This window comes from Ceratotherium simum, chromosome 16 (assembly GCF_057802395.1).
Source record: "Ceratotherium simum simum isolate JZ-2026a chromosome 16, ASM5780239v1, whole genome shotgun sequence".
Lineage (NCBI taxonomy): Eukaryota > Metazoa > Chordata > Mammalia > Perissodactyla > Rhinocerotidae > Ceratotherium > Ceratotherium simum.
In genome coordinates this window covers 7,331,834-7,353,414 of record NC_141915.1, presented here as the reverse complement: position 1 = coordinate 7,353,414, position 21,581 = coordinate 7,331,834, and the positions used below count along the sequence as shown (strand labels likewise).

Below are 21,581 nucleotides of genomic sequence, written 5' to 3'. Positions count from 1 at the left end.
AGAAAGATGAGTTTATTGCAAGGCTTTCGACCTGCAGGCCAGGAAACTCAAGGCTACAGGAGCAAGGAGTTCTGAGTTGCTCACAGACTAAGGGATTTTTATGGGGTAAATACAGAAGTTATTTGGCTTTTTCAGCTGATGGGTTGCCTAGTGGTCTTCTTTCTTATTTGGACCAGGGTAGCTGAGTCAGGGTAGCAAGGAAGTGCAGAGACAGCGTGAACAGACTTGGCCTTTGGGGATTGGCTGTTGTCCTAGAAGAGCTGTCAGTTCCTGTAAGGTTAGGTTCAGTTTCCTCTATGCACCTGCGCTGACCATCTCCATTTCGTCCCTGACATAAGTGACTCCATTTTAGTTTGGTTCTACATCTGTAAATAGCTCATGGGTCAGTAGCCATAGCAGCAGTAGCAGGAGAATGTAGACAGACTAATGGAGGCGATCCAGGGAGGGAAAGACACAGAATCAGGAAACTTCATTGAGGTGTATTAAAATGCCATGATAAAAGAGAAATTGGTGTGTTTGGGGGAGCAAGAAAAGGGGTTCCTAACCCGAAGGGGCTCTGAGAAAGTGAGGAGCACAAGAGGAAATAAATTTCCAAACTAGAGTAGGAATTCGCCAGGGAAAGAAGATGAGGAAGAGCATAAGACAGAGGAAATGTAAACGTGAGAAAGCCAGAAGCTAGATCTTATGAAAGGCACACCTCAAATCCTTCACCAGGATGGCGGAGAGTATGAATACTTGATATATAGCTTTATTCTAAATGCCCCCCATTTCTATCACAGCTCTTGATGTGCAGCCTCTCCTCTCCTCCCCTTCCACTCTGTTCCTCTCATCTCCTGCATCAACCCCTTCGCTGTTGTTTAGCGAGGTGCTCCAACCTGCCCCTGGCCGGGCTGACCACGGTGGAATGGCCGCCATGACCGCCTTGCAGGCTCTGCAGCCCTGGCCCTTGGAGCAGAAGCAGAGCACAGCTCAGAAATGACTGCTGGGCTGGGGCCGCAGCCCTGTGCACACATGCTAATGATGTGACTTTGCATATAGACAGCTATTGTAGCATTAGGGCCCCTAATCTGCTGGGCATATTCAGTAAATACAAGCAGCGAAGGCCACCAGTCTCCCCAGAGTCATTACCCTCACAATAGTCGGCTCTCAGGCTGCTTTTTCTTTCTGAATCAAGGGCACAGATGCATAACAAGCAGTTGCCCCAGTCTAATTAGAGGACGACTTGGATGTCACCACACTCTCGTCTTCCTACTTCTTCTCCTCTTAAGCTTTCTCTCCTTTGCTCTGAGATCCTTCTTTGCTGTTAGGCCAAACGCCACATTTCTTTTCTCTGCTGCTGTTCCCTCTTTCTTCCCTTTCCACTTGTCTCCCTCCCCCCTCTCTGTTTGCCTCTCTCTTGTTTCCCTTTCCTCTTTCTTCTCCCTGAATTTCTGCCATTTTCCTTTTTTCCTGTGGCTGCTCCTTTCCCCGTCCTAGCATTTCCTCCCCTCGTTCATTTTCCATCTTCCAAACGTTTGCTCACACTCGTCCTCGTGCCCTCTGGCTCCCCCATCTCTCCGCTCCTCAGCTCAGGGCAGCGGGACACGGAACTATCGATTGTCTCGGTACATATTTCATGTAGCCCTTTAGTTAACATTCTGTGGATCTCTGTGATCGATGCCTGTTTGAAATGAGATTAATCTGCTTCTCTCCAGCAAGAATTAGCATGAACCTAGCCTTATTCATCTTGCTGTTCTAATACAATATGTGGCCCCGAGACATGGGTAGCTACAATTAATAAATACATGAAGCCAAGTTAATAAAAGGACGTCAGTGCGTTTACCCTTCTGCGTGCTCACGTCCAGGGTCCTGTTGTGAAGGGCTGGTTTTTAATCTTCATAGCTCTCTCGGATTTTTTTTTCCTTCTGATTTGTGTTGCTTGATTTTCTCTTTCGCTATTGCTCTTTGGCACAAGAAAGTTTTATTGTGACGATCGACTCTTCCCCTCTGGGCGCCTGCTAAAATGAGGTGGGGGCGGGGCTGTTTGGCAGGAGGTGGTCTATTGCTGAGCAGTTTTCAGCAGGTGTGCGGAATGCGGAGTAATTGCGTTGTCAGCACACCACCATCCTCCTCCTTCTCATCACACCCGTGATACAGCTGATCTCTTGGAGAGCTAACCCTTGGGAGGGAAAGGAAGAATAGAAAAATAAAGAAGTAACAGCCATCATAACAGCTAGGTATCAATACTCTTACTCTAACAAATGAGCACAATTAAGCATGACACGTAAATTAACTTGGCTCGGTAAATTAACTTGCCTCGAGCCACACAGCTCAGGGAGGTTTAGCTGGGATTTTTACCCAGGGGCATATGGTTCCAAGTATCATCTTTCTGCCAAACTTGGATATGTCCCAGGAGATTCTAAAGGTCTGTTTCCCTCCCTCTCTCCCTCCTGCTTCCCTCCGTCCATTTTGAGGGTCCCAAACTCGTTTTGTGGTTTTATTCTGCCCTTATATACTCAATTCTGCCTTTGCGTATTCTATTTTTACAGTATGATTTCTAGGTCTTTTTATCTAAAGTAATTTGGGTAAAATTATAATTCCCATCCCATGAAAGGGCCTTGTTTGACTTACCAAGGAAATCCCAAAAGTGTATAAAGTCTTTGCAATTTGAACAAATAGTCAAAAATCAAAGGGGCAAAGAATCGTTCAATTACGTCTACATTTCTGCAGACCCTCACCCTGCCTTCCTGCTCAATTCTCCAGCACTCACACACACCGCGCACACACACACACACCCCCCACGTACCACACACACTGCACATGTGCACACACACCACACATATGCACACACTGCATACACGCCAACACATTGCGCATAAACATGCACACCACACAAACATACTGCACACACCCTCACCACTCACCACACACTATACACACACACCATACATATACACCACACACACAAATACACACACTGCATATATGCACACAACACCACACACACCCCACAAACACCACCCCTACACACACCAACACCCTCACACACACCTCACACACACGTACACACAAATACATTCACTGCACGTATGCACACAATGCCACACACACAACACACAAACACCACACACATACCCCACACACCACCACCCACACACCACCACCCACACATATACCACACACACACATACACACACACATAGAGTTCATTTTTGTGCCATAATATTGTAGATTTTGCAGATCGCCTGTTTATGTTTCTGCCCGCAGCCTCTTCCCTCCAAATAATGCAGTAAGTGAGCAGCTTGGAGAGAACCTTCATTTCTTTCATTATAAAATTGCTATAAAGCTGTGATTTACTTGGAGACAAAATGATTTCCTGCTGAGGCTTTATGCGAGGTGATTAGCAGGGAGATAGGTAATAAGCTGACCTAATATACACCGCATTCTCTTTGCTCTTTCCGCCGTCTCCAGCCACTCCGCTGCCTCCTTTCATTCGGGCCTAATTGGGCCAGCTTCCCTTTTAGCCCAGCCTGAGTATGTGTTCACGTAGGAGACCATTAGCTGCTTAAGGTCAGCCACCGTAGAAAGGTAAAGAAAACAGTCTTTCTCCCAATGACCTTTTGAGATTTTTCATCTATGAATGTCTGCTTTGTGCTCTCCCTTAATGAATTCTGAAGACATTTCTTTTAAGATGGGCTGCATGACCTCTCCTTCGAGAACAGGCTTGTGTTTGTGAGATTTGCCATTATCCCCAATTTTGATTTTCCACCTCTTGGGCCATAGCACAAATGGAACCCTCCCCCACCACCCCATTAAAGATTGCACAGGTTTTCATAAGAATAGGATGCAATCAGCCCAGTCAACTGCCTGGGACCCCATGCTCTTTGTGGCATCCATCTGGAAAGGAGTATCTGTATGTCAGCCGTTATACATCTTTTATCTACCAACCTGATCAAATGACATCAGGGTGGTGATAATTAATTGCAGTGGCCACTGTTTATTGAAGTTCTGCAAAGACACCTGTATTGTAACTCGGTAACCCCACTGCAAGTCAGGTATTAGCAAACCCATTTGCAGGTTAGGAAAACAGGCTTAAAAAAGTAAAGTGTCTTGCTATAAGCAACTTGGCTAGTAAATGGCAGACCAAGATGGTATCAACCCAGGAATTTTGGGTCCTTGATCCTAGACTCTTTCCGTGATGCGTGTATCCCTAAAGTTGATATTTTCAGCCTGTATATAGCATAATGAATTTAATGTGTTTACTACTGTGATGAATAAAAATGGATATTTAAAAAGTATCATTTAAACTTCTTATTGATTTAAATTGCCTTTTATCTGTTTTGTAAGGACTTCTAAGTAAACAATGAAAAGAGCTTACATTTAAATATTTTAAGAATCAAGGATATAGTCACAGTCATTACAATAAATCTGTTTCTACGGTTGCAAGACAATTTCCCGCCTAATTCAGGAATCTTTTCTACAAAACCTCTGATGTCAAACTGCTAGTAAATTCATCCAGAAATGGAGAGCTCACTACCTCTCTTAGCCCATTCTGTGGTTGGGCATTTCTAACCGTTAGATGGTTCTGTTTTATTAAGTGGAACCCCCTGAAATTGCCATTTCTTGTAGGTCAAAATGGTCAAATATAAGAAATTTCATAAGTTCAACCTACAAGTTGAGGCCACATCTGCTTCTTTGTTCCATTCACTCATTTGCCTCAGCTATGCCCTGGGAGTAGCACCGTGCAAGGCGTGCCTTGCACTTGACCAAGGCCCTTGAAGCATTCAAAGGCACAGTTCAGCCTTGCTTTATAGTTCTCTTTTCTCATCTAATTTTCCTTGTTTTTACCAATTGCTCCTGAGTCCATGATTCCTAGGTTCCCTATTACCATGTCACCTTCTCCTGGTGCTATAGCTAAGTCAAAGGTCAAAGATCACGTATTCACTCATTCAACAAATGTTTGTCAGCATCTGGGACTCTTAAGATACAACGATACCTCTGAGGCATTGACAACCTACTGGGAAAGATGGACAGAAAATAAACAAATAATACAATAGAATGCCAAATAATACATTATAATGCTGGAGCATGATTAGAGCTCTGCAGAAAGCTTACACAGGGTAAGGGGACAGAGAGTGCAGGGGAAAGGTGGGGTGGGGAGAGATCTTTTTAGAAAAGAAGGTAAGGAAAGTTCTAAGATCTTAAACCCCAAATAAATGTGTGGCCCATCATGTGTTTGTTAAATAAAGCAATGTAAATATTCATTATTTTTGGCGAGCAGAGTTTCTCCAAAAATAGAATGGTTAAAAAAATATTTCTTTAAACCTATGATTTAGATTGGAGGCAAAACATCTTCCAGTGACCACCCAATGCCATGCTTCACGTATTCCTGAGAAATATGATGGTATAACAAAATTATCGTCTAGTTTTCTGGTGTAGTCAAACATATCACAACGCATCTGTCGTTTAAAATGGTTAGAGAGTATTTCCTAAAAATTGAAATTGACATCCATGGAATTATGAAAAATGGGCACCTAGGTGATATTCCACAGCACAAATACGTTTCTCCTAAAGCACTGATTACAACTAAGCCTGTTTGGAATGACTTGAGTTACCATTTAAGTCAATTTCATTTAAATCAATTCATTTCTGTTTTCCTCCTAGTATATAAAGTTGAATGTGTTTTTAAATAAAGACTGCCCCCTTTCCCACCATCGGTGGCAAGATCCCCCTGGTTTGAGTGTATGTCTTCCTTTCCTTGGCTGGTTCTTTTCTCTTCTCTCCTCTCCCTCTTCAGCTACTTGCTGACAGCTGTGCCTGAGCATAGCTGAGCAAAAAAGGATTGTTAGGTGGCTGCCCAGCTACACCGGTGCCCTCCTGGAAACGTGGGGAAAGTCAGCCACTTCTCACCACTTCCCAGTGCCCCTGTCACTACTGCTGGACTTGGAATTCCAGCGAGAGAAAGGAATCAGGCAACCTTCTGCTAGCCTGATGGGTCAACCCATAGCAGTGGCCATTGGCAGTGGGAATTTCCTGGAGTGGAACCAGGATCTGCTGGGTTTTCAGCATCGTGACATAGTGTTCTCTCTTCTTGCCCTTAAAGGGCAAACTTCCTCGGGGTAGAAGATCTCCTCCTGGGGTCTACACCAAATGTTTACCAAAATCACACAAAGGTAACCGTTACCCACCTCTTTCCTGTTGAAGACATATGCACATAGATTGGAAGTTGTAATGGAAGAACATCTTGGTTTGGAGGTTTTGTGATTTTAGATGGGTATTCATGAGAGATAAATACAATCTGCCATGTGAGGCATGTTCTAGAGGCTCCTGTCCTATCAGAGGTGAAGCAGGTTCCATGGAATCAGGAGGGGCTCCTCCCGGAGGCTCTGGGTTGTCTCCCTGTCAATTAATTCTGAGCACAGCTGGGACACTACCATATCAACAACAGTGACAGTAATACACACACTGCATATTTACTTTGTGCCAGGCACTGGCCTAAATCCTAAGTCTGCATTGACTTATTTAGTGCTCGCTATCAGTATCCTGTTACAGGTGGAGGAACCCAACACAGAGATGTCAAGTAATTTCCCACTGTCACCCAGCTGGCCACATGGTTACTGTGCTATGTATGCTTGGGAAGGGCACCTCGCAGATTTCTTTTCTTGGCAGAAGTAGTTGCTGAGAATGTTGGTGTCACCCTCTGGGCCTGTCTTTGAGACTATTTGAAGGATCCACTTTCCTGTCAATCCTCTAAGATAGCAGATAACATGGTCCATTTGAAATTGACTTTTTTAAATGGGTAGTAAAGCCACCAATCATGTAAATAATGTTATTATTTTGTTATTTTTTTATTTATTAGAGAACACAGAAAGAGACTAAGGCATAAATTTGATTTTTGTGTGTGTGAATTTTGTTTATTGGAACTTTCTCTTTGCTTTGTTATTGAGTTTAGCCAAGAGTTGTTTATACCAACCCAATCTAATAATAAGGTTACAAAACTAATCAAGCTTCACATTTTCCTAAGCAACCACCACCCCCATATGATTTCCAGCTCTTCCCATACTAATTTGAGTGTCATCCACTGTTATCATCATTATTATTATTTTAACTCTTTTGTGAATTATCCCTTGTAGGATCTTCTGAAGACAACTTTGGATTTCCACAAATTGTGGAAGCTTGAGTTTAGTGGCATCAGAGGGAATGCCCTGAGTCAGCAGACCCAGCAAATGTACAACGAATTTCAAGAGATGTACAGAGTCTTCTCAGAGTCTTCCTATGATTGCTTGGACCCCCAAAGCATGGTAGGGCTTAAAAGGGCTGACTTGCAAGCTTTGTCTCTGTCAGATGCCTGCAGCCTGTAGAGTTTTGCGTATTTACTTGCGTTTTCCTTGTACATTTCCTTTGTCTCTCTGGTCTCAGTGGTTTTATCAACAGAGACCGCTCCTAACTATTCTTTGCATCAAGATCAGGGAGGGTCCTCCAACTGCTGACTGCTCCAGACCGATGAGACCCAGAGTTTCAGAGACACCAAGATGGGTATGGGATGATGGTGGAGGCTCTGGCTGCCTTGCAGCTTCCAAGCTTTAAGCTTGGAGTAGGGATGGCTATGTGAAGGCTAGGCACACCTGGGCAGAATTTTCTTGGTGGCTTGGGGAGGGGTAGGTGAAGCAGTAGCCTAGTTTTTCTGGTATGACCTTGGTTTTCCAAGATTGAGACATAAGGGCCCACCTGTAGCCCAGGAGAGCTGAGACCTGTGAGTCCAAGCCCACAGGAGACAAAATGAAGAAAGAGAGCCAGAACAGAAACAGGTAATGGAGCTCCTTGAGAAGGGAATAGCTGAGTTAATGGAGAAGGAATTTTAAGAGTACATGAGGGAAAAGGAGATAGCAATTAGAGCAGGAACCTGCTCTGAACAACTTCAGACATCTGGAAAGATCTTAGTTGGCCAAACCCAGGGACATGTCACTTCTTAAAAGTTTCATTCATCGAAAATAGGAAAAGAAGGTGAACTACAAAGCAGGATATATACCATGTGTTTGTTACCATATGATAAAACAAAACAAAAGAAAATCCTATTCGCAGGGAAACATAGTACAATGTTAATGTGGTTGGGTTTGTGAAGCAGAACAATACCATTTTTCTACTTTTCTTTGTCTTTTCATAAGAATGTGCATTACTGTTGTAAAGTAATAATAATAAATGATAATAATTCCATAAATTAAAGATTTGAGTTAACAATGTTTTTCTGAAAATTGCTACAGTCTAAGAAGGAGAACACGCTTTGGGTTGCCAGGTAAAATATAATAATTGGGACATATACTAAAAAAAATTTATTGTTTATCTGAAATTTAAATGTAACTGGGTGTCCTGTATTTTTGTTCGCTAAATTTGGCAATCTTAGGAACAATGGCTAGCTGCTGTCTTAACCAATTAAAGCGTATGTAGAAGAAATAATGTATGTTAGTCTAACTAGCTTACTTTCCTCCTAATGGCTAGATTAGTTTGGTTACACTGAGAAAATAGGATTTTGACTTGGGGGAGAAAGGAAAATGGGTGGTAAAGATGGAATAGCCCCATTGCTGGAGCTGTCGCTGCTGAGGTGGCTTTCACGGGTGGCATGAACTGGCACCGTGGGTGAAAGAGAAGGGGCTTTAGGAGGTGGAAGAGGGGGCACAGAAAGGGAGGTGACAGGATGCCAACCTCACATTTGACTCACTCTACCATTTTGCCTAGAGCATCTAGGAAAAAATGCTACAATAATAGGGTAACTATGTACATGGATAAAACCTAAGTCAAGCCAGGGTGAATTTTAGAGAATTACAATAAATCCTTGGTATAAGCAACTCAAGTACAAAGTTAATAGTAAAGGGCACAGTGTAACTGGCTTTCAGAAAATCATGTTTTTCTCATGTCTATGTGATGTCTCTTCAGGAATTTGAAAATGATGTCACTGAATTTAACCAGAGAGTAGGAGATCTTGACCGAAGACTGGGGACTGTCTTTAGTCAAGCCTTTGATGATGCACCTGGTTTGGAGCATGCCTTTAAGGTCTGTACGAGCAGGAGCCACCTCTGTGCTCGGCTCTCCCCCCTCCCTCATCAGAGGAGAGGAGGGACGCTCTTCCAATGGTTTTGTTTCTGCAGATATTAATCGTTCTTATTAGTCTAGTAGAGAGGTATTGTGAGCGTCCTAGGACAAGGGAGTGTGCAGAACTGGGCTTCTCAGGTTGATTAGTAATGCTTTTCTGAAAACGTGATGATGTAAATATACTTTTCAATAGTTTCTTCTAGAATGCTCTCTTTGGGCCTTATCAGTAGGGTACTCATTAAAAGTGAAGAGTCACCATCCTGAAACGATGGCTCTACAATATCATGGCTATTTAACCATTGCTAACAGGTTGATTCAACCACCTACCAGGTAATTGGTTGTAGGATTCAAGTATAAGTAACTAGAATAAGAAGACTTGTACTTTGCTCTATATTGCCCAGATCAGATGGTACAAGAATGTGGAGGAGAAGGTTCAAGACAGTGAGTAGATAAATGGCTGCACAACTGAGAATCTGAGTCTGAAACATGAAGAGTTAGTAGAACATGATAGATCTTCTATAAACTACAAAGAGACTTGTTGTGTAAAGCCTTAAAGATTAGAACCAGGACTAATCAGTGGAAGTTACAAGGAGGCAGATTTTGGCTCAATAGAAGAAAGAGATTTCTGTCAAAGCTATCCAAAGATGAAACGATTTCTTGAGAAGTAGTTAAGTTTCCAGTTACTGGAAATGTCCAAACGTAGACTGGATGACTGGTGGGACAGCTGTAGAAGAGGCTTAAAGCCAGGATGGGTGAATCCATGCTATTCTAGAATATTGGGTGACCCAAATTGCCAGGCTTCATTAGCCATTGGATCATTGAATATATATATATATATATATATATATATATATATATATATATATTTTTTTTTTTTTTTCTTTTTAATAAGTACCTGCCTTTCCATAACTCACATAGGAAGACTATAGGATTTCCCTCTCCAGGCATTTGAACTAATTCCAGAAATTAGTTCCAGAATTAGGTCTCTCTGAAACTTTTTCCTTGCTCTCACTCTCAAATTTTAGCCTTCCAAATTCTCCTTGACACAGAGCCCACTTAGTTTCTTTTTTTCTTCTCCTCTTCACCCTCCTACTCTGTTTTAGGTCTTTCTTTATGTAGATCAGCTTAACCTTTCTGACATCTTTAGTTTTGTCTTTGTTTTACCCTTTACTTGGATTCTTAGAACACAAGAAGTTCTGGTAGATAATTCAGCAGACAGGAGAACCCTTCTCCTTTAGAAACAAAGAAGAGAGGGGCAGACTATGAATATCCACCTATTAATAATTATTGATCCAGTTGCACAGTGATGATTTTTTGACCCTCTTACATTGATAGACATATAAAAGAAAAGCCAGGAAACAAGATTTATGTAACTTTGGAAAGATTGAATCTGTGACTTTTTCCTCTTCTTTCTCTGCCTCTTCTGTAGCTGCTAGACATAGCAGGAAACCTCCTCGAAAGACCACTGATAGCACAAGATGTATCTGATAAATACCTGGTGCTCATCCAAATGTTCAACAAAGACCTGGATACAGTGAAGCTAATCTACAGTCAGCGTGTCCAGGAGGAGGCAGAACTTGGTAGGCTTGTTGCGGGGGGATTTGGATGGGAGAGTTCTGTTCCTGGGAAGGGTGCGACTCACTCCTCTTGTGTTTGTTAAATGTCCACTATGGATTTATGACATTTTCCAAGAAAAGCAAGCACAACGTTTTTGCTTGAAATTCCAGACCATATTGGGTGATCGTAGAATTCATTTAACGGTGCATTTCCTTGTATCTGGGGCTGAGATTGGCAGGCTGACCCAGAACAGTGAAGTCTTGACCGCCTCTGGTCAACTGAGACCTTAGCATAATGTATGAGTTCACTCTTGATCAATGTTGCCACGCTGATTAATCTTCAACATACCTCAATTCCACAATAGATTTTTACATGCCTGAGAAAAGCTTCTGATCCCTTCTAATGCCATGGCAACCATGCTTCTGGAGGGAGGACCCAGCAGGAGCCTGACAGAGGGCGGTACCATGCCAAAGCGTGATGTCTCATTTTTATTGCAGTTCATAAATGACTTATCTTAGCTGTTTGCAAGTCAAACACAAGTTCAGTTAAGCTCTACAAACATTTCTTGAGTTCTTGCTATATGCAGGACACATTTGTGGGACTGTATGCAGAGGCAAGCCAAGGTAAGGGATAGAATACTTAATTCTAAAAGGTGGTTCTTCAAGGAACACACCAGCTATGTAGAACAGAGTTGACAGTAACACAAGCAGAATATAAGTAGTGCTTGACTTGAGTTATAAAGAATCATAACAAAACAAGATGAATTGGGCTGGGAGATTTGAGGGAGAGTTGTGTGGAAAGTGGCCTTGAACTGAGTCCTGAAAGATGGGGGAGGCCCATCTCTGTGTGAGCACAGGGAGACTTGAGTACGTGGAGGTAGATGAGGCAAAAGTGGAATAACTGGGGGGAGGTGTTCCTGGCAGGGCAGGCTGGGAGTCTAGAGCCTCCCCTCCCTCTGGTTGTGCCGTGTCCCCAGGGTTCTCCTCCGTACACAAGAACATGCCTGCTGTGGCCGGGGGTCTCCGCTGGGCGCAGGAGCTGAGGCAGCGCATCCAGGGTCCCTTCGACAACTTTAGACGCGTGACACATCCGTGAGTATCTTGTTCCTGAAAGGGAGGCTTGTTTTAGGCTTCTGCTCTGGCTCTGGATTTTGAGTGTTGTGGAAATGCAATTCATTTACCTGAAGCATGAAAATCATCCTCATCTTTGCATTTCTGGCAATTGACCAATGTCTTAGTCCGTCTGGACTACTATAACAGAATACCATAGACTAGGGGGCTTATAAACATCAGAAATTTATTTCCCACAGTTCGGGAGGCTGGGAAGTCCATGATGAAAGTGCAAGATTTGGTGTCTGGTGAGGGCCCACTTCCTGGTTCATAGACGGCTGTCATTTCACTGTGTCCTCACATGGCAGAAGGGGTGAGGGAACTCTGTGGAGCCTCTTCTTATAAGGGCACTAATCCCATTGATGAGGGATCCACCCTCATGACCTAGTCACCTCCCAAAGGCCTCACCTCCTAATACCGTCACATTGAGGGTTATGATTTAACATATGAATTTTAGAGGGACACAAATATTCAGTCCATAGCAACCACATACCTATTGACCAGCAGTAATGAGACTGATATATTTGGTGCTAAACGAGGCTTGATGGACAACGAGCTGACTCCTGGTGCTACATGAGATTCATTTCTGGAGGAAAATGAGTCATGGTTTTCAAGCTCTATGGAGTTCTTCTGCACATCTCCTTCTGACGCAATGTCTCTTTGCTACTGAGGCCGCTGGAAAATAATGGAGTCTAGTGTTTCCTAAAGCATGGCATAAGCACCTTGTGAGTTAGAATACCCTGGGCACTTGTTAAAAGCAGATTCCCAGGCCCCCCTTCACCTACTGAATCTGAATCTCAGAGCTGGCTGGGGGCTGTGAATTTGCTTCCTCAGCAAGCTCCCCCTGCAATTCTGATGGTGACCAGGTTTGGAAACCATTGTCCTACCTTACAGCTGAGTCTGGAAGCCAAGCTGTTTAGAGCATCTCAGCTGCTACAAATGAGAGAGAAGAGCTGTTTGCAATGTCACATCCAGGATGCTGCCTAGGGAAGGGCAGTCTTTCTCTGACCCCTCTTTCTAAAGACTCAATCTTATTGAAAGCACCTGCTTGGGCAAACACAACAGAAACAAAGGAATTTGGGTCTGGACATTGGCATCAAAGATTGTTAAGCTCTAAGAAGGACTTTAGAGGCCCTCTGGCCCAGGTGGCAGGACTGAACGCTTTCAGAGGCCGGGAAGACTATGCGAGACAGCCAGGATGGGGTCTGAAGGGGGCCGTCACCACTCCATCCAGTGTTGCCAAGCAGACTCCACGTGAGCAATCTCCTGACTGTTGGAGGAAAGCTGAAAATCTGGATTTGTATGTGAAACACCCACCTTTAAAATTAGCAAGCATCCCACTTTTTCTCAAACTCTGCACAGATCAAATAAACATGCCTGTGGGTCAGGTCTGCCCAGTGGGTGATCCATTTGCAGCCTCTGCTCTAAGAGAGTTCTTTGTTTTGCAGATGAAGAAACTGAGGCAGACAGAAATGAGGTGACATGCCTAAAGTCCCAGAGAGAGCCAAGGAAAGAACTGGAACAAGCATCAGGGTCTCAGGGCTTCTAACCCAGAGCTCTTTCTGGGGAACCCCAAGCTGTAGGAAGCTTAGCTTGGAGTACAGCTGAGCCCTCATCTTCTCAAACATGCCCCCAAGGCAGGAGGGAGACGATATGTGAACAGGTGGGGAGGGGTGGCAGGGCTGCTTCTAGGAATGTGGACTGTGGTAGCTGTCCTAGGTCAGGCTCTCTGGAGGAAGACTCTGAGGTATGTGTGCAGGAATTTATGGCGATGCTCTTGAGAAGAACTCCTGTGACGGAATGGGGGGATGAGATCAGGCAGAAGGAGGTTGAGCTGCGGTATAGTTCCAACTAAGGCCTCAGCCCATCCAGTGGGGAACTCTGGCTCTTCAGGGTTGCCCCGCCTTTGTGCCCTGACATCAGATAGTCGTTGGATGTGGGCTTTTGGAGGGTGCAGTGTGACCTTGGACAAGGCAGCTCTCTTTGGCTGAGGCTGTTGCCAAAGAGGGAGGCAACCGTGATTCATCAGCATCCAGCACTCCCAGCATGGTGGGGGGAGGTTGGGGTGGGGCTTGCGGTGGTCCCAAAAGGGGATCTGAATGGCACACCACCATGTCCTCTACAACTCCCATGAAAATTCCCATTTGTTTTAAAAATGAATTCACAATTGTATTGTACTCTATAATATATATGTATTGGTTATTAAAAATGTCTTAGATTCCACACCATGAATTGAAGTAGAATCTACAGGGAGTTTCATGACACCTGCTCCTGTAACTTCTCAAACCTTCTAGGCGACTGCCACAGGCCCCAGTGTGGGAAGCTGCTCTGTCCTCTAACCTCACTCTTTTCCAGATACAAAACTGAGATCTGGGGTTATGAGGCATGTGGAAATCCCACAGCTTGTGAGGGGAGGGCTGGGCGTGAGCCCACCCACCTGGTCGGAAGCCCTTTTCACTTCTGCTTGCTGCCTCGCAGACTCATCTGCTCATTCACCACGACAGGGAACTAAGCAACTGGAAAAAACACCAGGAAATCCAATGCTTCCTCTGCAGGCGTGAGGGCTTACACTGAAAGCTCAGGGGATCTTGTGAAAAAAACTGTGTTGGCTTAAACAGCAAATGGATTTTAAAGAATCTTTGCTGTAAGCTGCCTCATTTTGCTAGCAAAACAAACAAAAACAGACCTTTCAACACACTTAGTGTGAAGGTTTCTGAAAATTACAAACACTTCCCCAGTTTTCCCAGAGGCTGGACTCTCATTTACTGTTGCAAAGGAGTGTCAAGCAAGGGGAGCAGGTGTGGGTCACGGGACCTCAGGCCAAACTCTGCTCACGTTCCTCTGTGGTCCTCAGCATTCCCTCCAAGTGTGTGTCTGTGTGTGTGAGCACGTGTGTGTGTGTGCATGTGTGTGTGCATGTATGTGCATTGTGTGTGTACACGTTTGAGGGTGTGAGAGATGGGAGGGAACCTCATGTAAACATGTCAGTGAGTAATGAGTAGCAGAGTTTCTCATCACATGTCCTAGATGGATTTCAGAGAAGGTGAAATATACATATATGTTTCATGTATATAACAATGTTTATATGTGTGTGTGTGGTGTATATATATACATAAACATTATTATGTACATACATAAAACATTGTTATATACATATGTACACACATATATAATGTTATACATATAAAATGTTGACAGTTTTTTTCTTAAATACAGAAAACTGCAACACCTAGAATTTTTCTTTCATGTCTCAATTTCCCTTTTATTCAGGTGTTTGAAGGACTTCATTTACCTGTGCATGACTGGCTGGGCTAGGGTGAGGGGGTTGGTGTAGCCATGGGGGGAGAGGTTCTGCCATCTGTGTCACCTGAGGGGCTGCCTGGATTTCAGGACGTGCAGCTGCCCTCTAGTGGCCTGTGGAGGATGTTCAGGAAGAAGAAGACAGGCTCATTTAGGGGCATTTGGAAACTAGCCCAGGAAGCTATTCAATCTCTTCTCCTTTTATACTGCAGTTTGTTACTCAGATCATTATTTTGACTTCTTCTAATTTGATGTCATTTTTTCTCTCTTTTTTGTGGGTAGTTGCATGGAATCTGCCGAAGGAAGGCGAATGATACAAAAATATGAAGATATGCTCTCATTGCTGGAAAAGTAAGCAGCTTCCGGGATTGTATTGTTCTGCAAATGGCACAGTCCCCAGGATGCCTTTTGCAGTTCTGAGTTTGTGCAGATTCCTCAGTGGCTGCGAAATGCCACTCTGTGTTTTATGTTATAACCACGATATCTGTGAGCACAGTGCTTCTGGGTTGCAGACACAGGGTCTCTGGGGAATAGAGCTCTATTCTAGAAACAGACACTTTTCCAGTGTAATTTTATTAGGGGCATGAACTCAGCAGAGCTAGAAGAATTGGGGCGCTCCTTGTGGCACTTGGAGATCAGTGTCTCGGAAAATTACAGCAGCTGCTCACTGAGCAGAAAGCAACAGTTTGTGCTGCACAAAGAGACAAGAAGTTTCAAAAATACTTGCTTGTCCTTTTACAGAGAAAGCATACAGATGAAAGCTTTACATGGGTTCATAGTTGTTCCTGCTTTAACGCTGCAGTAAGTCTTTTGGGGGTGCAGAGTCTAGAAACAGCCTGTTGTCTTTCCTCCTCCCTCTCCCTTTTGCTCTTTCTCCTGATTCAGGAGAGTGGGACTGTGGACATTATGATTATGCTTATAGATATGATTATGCTGAGCGTTGTGTAGACAAAGCAATTGATGGCACCTCCACCTACCGGGTAACCTAAGTTCTCTCCCTTTTCCTTCCCAAACAGCTTCAAATCTGTCCCCTCCTCTCTGTCCCCACAAGCCACATCTTCACCAGAGGCCGGAACCTCTCAGGCCTGAACTACTGCAGCAGCTTCCTAACAGGGCTCCCTGCTCCGGATCTGTGCCCCTCCGTGCCCACACTGTTACTAAATCTGATAATGTCACCACACCCCACAGCTGGGAAGCCTTTAAGTGCCTCCCATCTACTCCTTAATGTGAAGTGGAAAGTTCTCCCTGGTGTGGCCTTTGCCTCCCTCTCCAGCCTCGACACTGTCCACTTGCCATTTCTGGCACACAGTCTGCTGTTTCTCGCCTCCACCCTCTGTCCATGCTCTTGCTTCTGCCAGGAACACTCATTCCCCTTTCACTGTCCAACCTCTGCTCATCCTCTGAGACTCAGTCAAGCATGACTTCGGCCCGTCTTCCATGACAGCGTCCCTGGCGTTCTCCTTATCACGAGCAACCCTGCCATTAGACGCCTAAGGCTCTGTACATCTCTCTAGCATTGTATTTGCTGCATTCTGTTTACCTGGGGTCCCACCATTAGCTGCTTTTACTATGGGGTATTTATTCATTGTTTTATCTCCCAAGCCCCACACATGGTAGGTGCTCAGTCAGTGTGTAATGACTGAAGGGCGAATGTCCATGAGCTACATGAAGATTAGTGTGAGAGCAAATCTTACCCAATAACTTCTGCCGGTGTTCACTGAGACTAACCACAACTTCCCTTATTCCTCAAAAAGATTGCCTAGAATCTCTCTTTCTATTCTCCTCTGATTTGAGCTACACCACCTTTAGAAATGAGTGGTTACTTGCAAGAGCTGCCCTGCCTGGCTGAGTCAAGGACTTTGACTTAAGAGTGTATTCAGAAATTTTATTAATAGTGTCTTCAGTTCATGTTATATATGTATAGACACACACGAATATAATATATATTATATAGAGATATATGTTATATATGTTATTATTTATAGACAGATATGTTATATATATCTTCAGTTCATCATTGCCAGGCTTTGGGGAGCTGGGAGGGTGCTTATGAGATGGCTATTGTCTCTGATCCTCCCAGGTATGAGACAAGGCTTTATGATGACTGGTGTCAGACAGTATCAGAGAAGTCACAGTACAACCTTTCCCGGCCACTTCTGAAACGTGACCCAGAGATGAAGCAGATCACTGTCAACTTTAACCCACAAGTAAGTCAGATGGCAGTAACTTCCTTTTGGATTCCTAAAGGGTTATGTTTAACTCTGCTGATTTCAAAGGCAAAAAGACTTTTTATAAGAATATGCAAACGCTGCTCAAAAAAATTTGCAATCTGGATTTCCTTTTTGGGATGAATCTTGCGGTGTACTGTTTTCTTAAGTTGTCCAATGTTCACATTTTCCTCCAGTGTTGGCTAATATATTTGCTTTGATTTTGCACAACAGAAAATATTGCATAATATTTTTCTGAACTTTCATATGATAATAGCTATATTATGAACTTGACTTCATATACAAAGTTGGAATAACAATTACACTTAAGATTAAGTCATCAAAAAGCACTATATGAAATTCCAGAAGGTATTTAAACAGGTAACAGATATTGCTACCCATCTTTGGACAGATAGAATAACAATATTATCAACCATTTAGTACCAGAGTCTCCTAGGTCTACCTTGAACGTGAGCTACACGTGAAGGCCATTGACCAGACGCTGGAGGGCCAACCAAGTATAAGACCTGGTTCCTGCCCTCAAGGGACCCACAAGCTAGCTGGGAGCTAGAACCTTAACGTGCAAAAATCTGTCTATATTAGATAGCATATGATAAATCTCAAAGGAGTAGCTTTGGAAATAAGACTCTAGATTAGTGGTTCTCAACCAAGGTAATTCTGTCCTCCTGGAGACATTTTGGGCTGTCAAACATGGAGAGGGTGCCAGTAGCATAGAGTGGGTATATACCAGGTAGGCTGCTAAACTTCCTACAGTGCACAGGACAGCGCCCCACAACAAAGGGTTTTTTGTCTGAAAATGTCAATGGTGTCAGGGTTGAGAAACCCTGGTCTAGATGATCAGAAGGGTGGAAGATGAGCATGGATTGTAGTAGCCATGCAAAGCTTAATGCTGGAGAAAATGATAACCAAAGTTAGCCCATATCAGGAAGTACGTTATCCAGCTAAAAAAAAAGTATCGGCCACACTGAGCTAAAAGCAGTCACCCACTTCGGTCTTAATGGCATGTTCTCCAGGAATGTGGGGTAGAGATTGTTGAAAACTAAGCTGATAGCATGCTGGTGTCTTTTGAGAATATTGCAGTGTAAGTAGAACATCAATTCTGACTGGAGTAAAAGTCAACAAAGGGAGTTGGAAGATCCAGTTCCTCACTTTGGTAATACGTGAGTCTGTGGTTTAACTCATTTCACTCCTTGGAGTAATTTCATCAGCGTTCGCCGTGAGCCATATTGAATGTTAAATGCCCAAAGAGATGAGTATCTGGATTACCAACTAGGCCATAGTCTAGGTATTATAATTGTAGTAATGAAGTCCTTGGTGGAAGACAGTTTAGAGGACAGACCACTCCTCCTCCAAATACTCCAAGCGCAAGGACTCTCTCTGTGCCAATGTGTAACACATAGTGTGCTTTGTAGGTGTTTGTAGGTGATAGAAGGGAAAAGATGGAGAGAAAAGGAGTGAGAGAAGAAAAGAAAAGGTGAGAGGGGTATGTAAATACCTGAATTATAATGTGAGTCAAAGGAGACAACTACAAACACAGCAAGTCAAAGAAGAGCTATGAACATCCCTTGACTTCCCACTTTAAGCAGTGTGGCGAAAGTGAACAGTCACACACATTGTTCTAGAGGGACATGATCAGAGATTTGCCCCTTTGGAGCCAGGACGAGAATTGTATGGGTAAAAAAATAAATAAATATATATATAAATTTATGTAAATTATTTATTTAAATTATTTTAAATGCCCTATTGTTGGGCATTTAAATTATTTTCTGGTTTTGTCAATCTGTATTTGATTCTAGGATGCACATTTTTTTTTACATCTTAATATCTCTGAAGATGGCATGTGTTTATAGTTTAGTAAACCACATTTTTTCTTTCTTCCTTAGTTGGACATAAAATAAGAGTGAATCTTATGATTGATGGCATCTTACAGTTGGATAAAATATAGTATAAATAATGCTACAATAAATATCTTTAGTTATTGCATCATTCTTAATTATTTCTTTGGGAAAAATGCCTAGAAATGGGATTGCTGGGCTAAAGAGTATTCACATTTTGAGACTTTTCATGTATATTATCAATTTATACTTCATAAAATGGAACTTAGTCGTTCTCCCGCCAGCAAGACAGCATTCATTTCTTCAAATCACTTCCAGCCTGTTGAACTAAAGAAAAATATGTCAATGTTGTTTTAATTTGCATTTATTTGACAACTAGTAAAGTAGAACTTTTTTTTCACGTGTTCATTGGTCGTTCCTATTTCTTCTTGTATGAATTGCTTGTTCACGTCCTTTGCCAACTTTCGAGTGGAAAGTGCCCTCTTTGCCTGTGAATTTGCTAGAATATTTGTCAAATATTAAAAAATCTGCTGCAAATGTTTTTGCCAGTTGAAGTGTGCCATTTTATTATGTGTATGATTTTTTTTTTTTTCGTAAGGAGGATCAGCCCTGAGCCAACATCTGCCAATCCTCCTCTTTTTGCTGAGGAAGACCGGCCCTGGGCTAACATCCGTGCCCATCTTCCTCCACTTTATATGGGACGCCGCCACAGCATGGCTTGCCAAGCAGTGCGTGGGTGCGCGCCCGGGATCCGAACAGGTGAACCCCGGCCCTCCGCAGCGGAGCGCGCGCACTTAACTGCTTGCGTCACCAGGCCAGCCCCCGTGTATGATATTTTATACATATAAATTTTATGTTTTATTTTGTGGTTGTGTTTGGAATGGCTATCTCTGCCTCAATATTATATAAATAGCCCCACATTTTCTTTTAATTTTTTGTTTTCATTTTTTACATTTAAATTTTTAATGTCTATCTTGAGCTTCTTTCAAAGTAAACTAGGAGGCTGAGGTCATTTCCCCACCAAATGGTTAGCATTTGTCCTGACCCTGAGTAGGGTTGGCTGGGCAACAGTGAAGAGCTGACCCAGAGCCACTGGAAAGAGAGCTAGGAGCCCAGGGGGTCTTGATATGGAGGTGGGGGGTGGGGAGTGGAGGTGGGTGGTGGGGACAGAGAATCTATGGCTTGGTATCTGTTTTGTCACTTACACCAATCACATCAGTCCTCATAGTTTCAGAGACAGCCATGATAAACAAGCAAGGGATGAAGAGCAGGGCCCCTGGCAACCCTGCTGGTGGCCTCTCTCTCTTTCACTGGACCACATCTGCTTGGCTTCTCACTTCTGCAGTTGCCACTAAACACAGTGCCCCATGGAAGTTCAGAGGGCCTGGGTGGCTTCTATTTCCTGACCTCCTAGTAGATTAAAACACAAAGACATGCCAGTACAGGGTTACAGAAATTATGGGATACTCCAAATGATTATATTTAACAGTGTTGTACAGTGGGCATCTCCTCTCAATCTTGTCAGTGTCTATGACTATGTGTATGACCTCATTTGACGAGAATGCCAGAAGTCTAAATCTGAGACTTCTCATGCATCTGGGTGGCCCAGACCAGATGATCCTCCTGTTTCATACCACCATCCCTCTATGGGAACTGAATTGATCAGCATGACCTCTAATCTCATCAGCCACACGCCCCGAAGCATCAAGGCAGAACCCTCCCCTGCCATCATGGACGTCTCCTTTCTCAGATTTTCCTCTTCTACTCTTTGTTTCGGATTAACAGATTCAGTAAACCTTGCTGCTTTCTGAGTCATCTTTCTTCTGCCTAATACTCAATTTCCCTTCTCTGAAACTAGATTTAAGGAGTGAGTAGGAGGAGAAGCTAAGAAGGGACCCAGAAGGCCTTTGGGTCCCCTGGGGTTTTCCTTCACTGATATTCTTGCTGTTCACCGCCACTGAATTATAGCCACTTATGTCGATTTTTTTCCCCAGCTGATTTCAGTGCTGAAAGAAATGAGTTATCTTGAACCCGGGCAGAGGAAGCACATCCCCGAGATAGCAGCAGCCATGTTCTCCTCCAGGGAATTCTATCGGCAGCTTGTGGCTAATTTGGAGTTGATGGCAAATTGGTACAACAAGGTTATGAAAACTCTGCTAGAGGTGGAATTTCCATTAGTGGAGCAAGAGCTTCAAAATATTGATTTCCACCTGAAAGCTGCAGAGGAGACTCTGAACTGGAAAACAGAAGGTAACAGGCACCACCTGGAGTCTAGGGAAAAGGTTGGGAGTCAAGATTCTAATAAAGTTGGTAGAAGCTCAAATGATTTCCTGGTAATCTGATATGGGAGTGAAACAGAAGTCTATCCTCTCCTCAGACATGTATCTAAAGTAGAGAAGGCAAGGAGGGTTGGTATTCCTTTTCTTTCTTCTATTTGGATATGATCAGTATGTAAGAAAACTTTGCTGCCATGCAGTTAGGGAGGC

General features: G+C 43.4%; 1 protein-coding gene across 1 annotated transcript in view; it reads left to right on the top strand.

Moving 5' to 3' along the window:
- Positions 1-21,581, top strand: part of DNAH9 (dynein axonemal heavy chain 9) — a 309,121-nt gene that overhangs the window by 20,617 nt on the left and 266,923 nt on the right. The window contains exons 7-13 of the mRNA XM_004433052.3: positions 7,113-7,280; positions 8,911-9,027; positions 10,496-10,646; positions 11,600-11,714; positions 15,315-15,383; positions 17,113-17,239; positions 21,090-21,345. Of these exons, the coding sequence (XP_004433109.2) occupies positions 7,113-7,280; positions 8,911-9,027; positions 10,496-10,646; positions 11,600-11,714; positions 15,315-15,383; positions 17,113-17,239; positions 21,090-21,345 (1,003 nt within the window). The remainder of the gene's footprint in view (positions 1-7,112; positions 7,281-8,910; positions 9,028-10,495; positions 10,647-11,599; positions 11,715-15,314; positions 15,384-17,112; positions 17,240-21,089; positions 21,346-21,581) is intronic.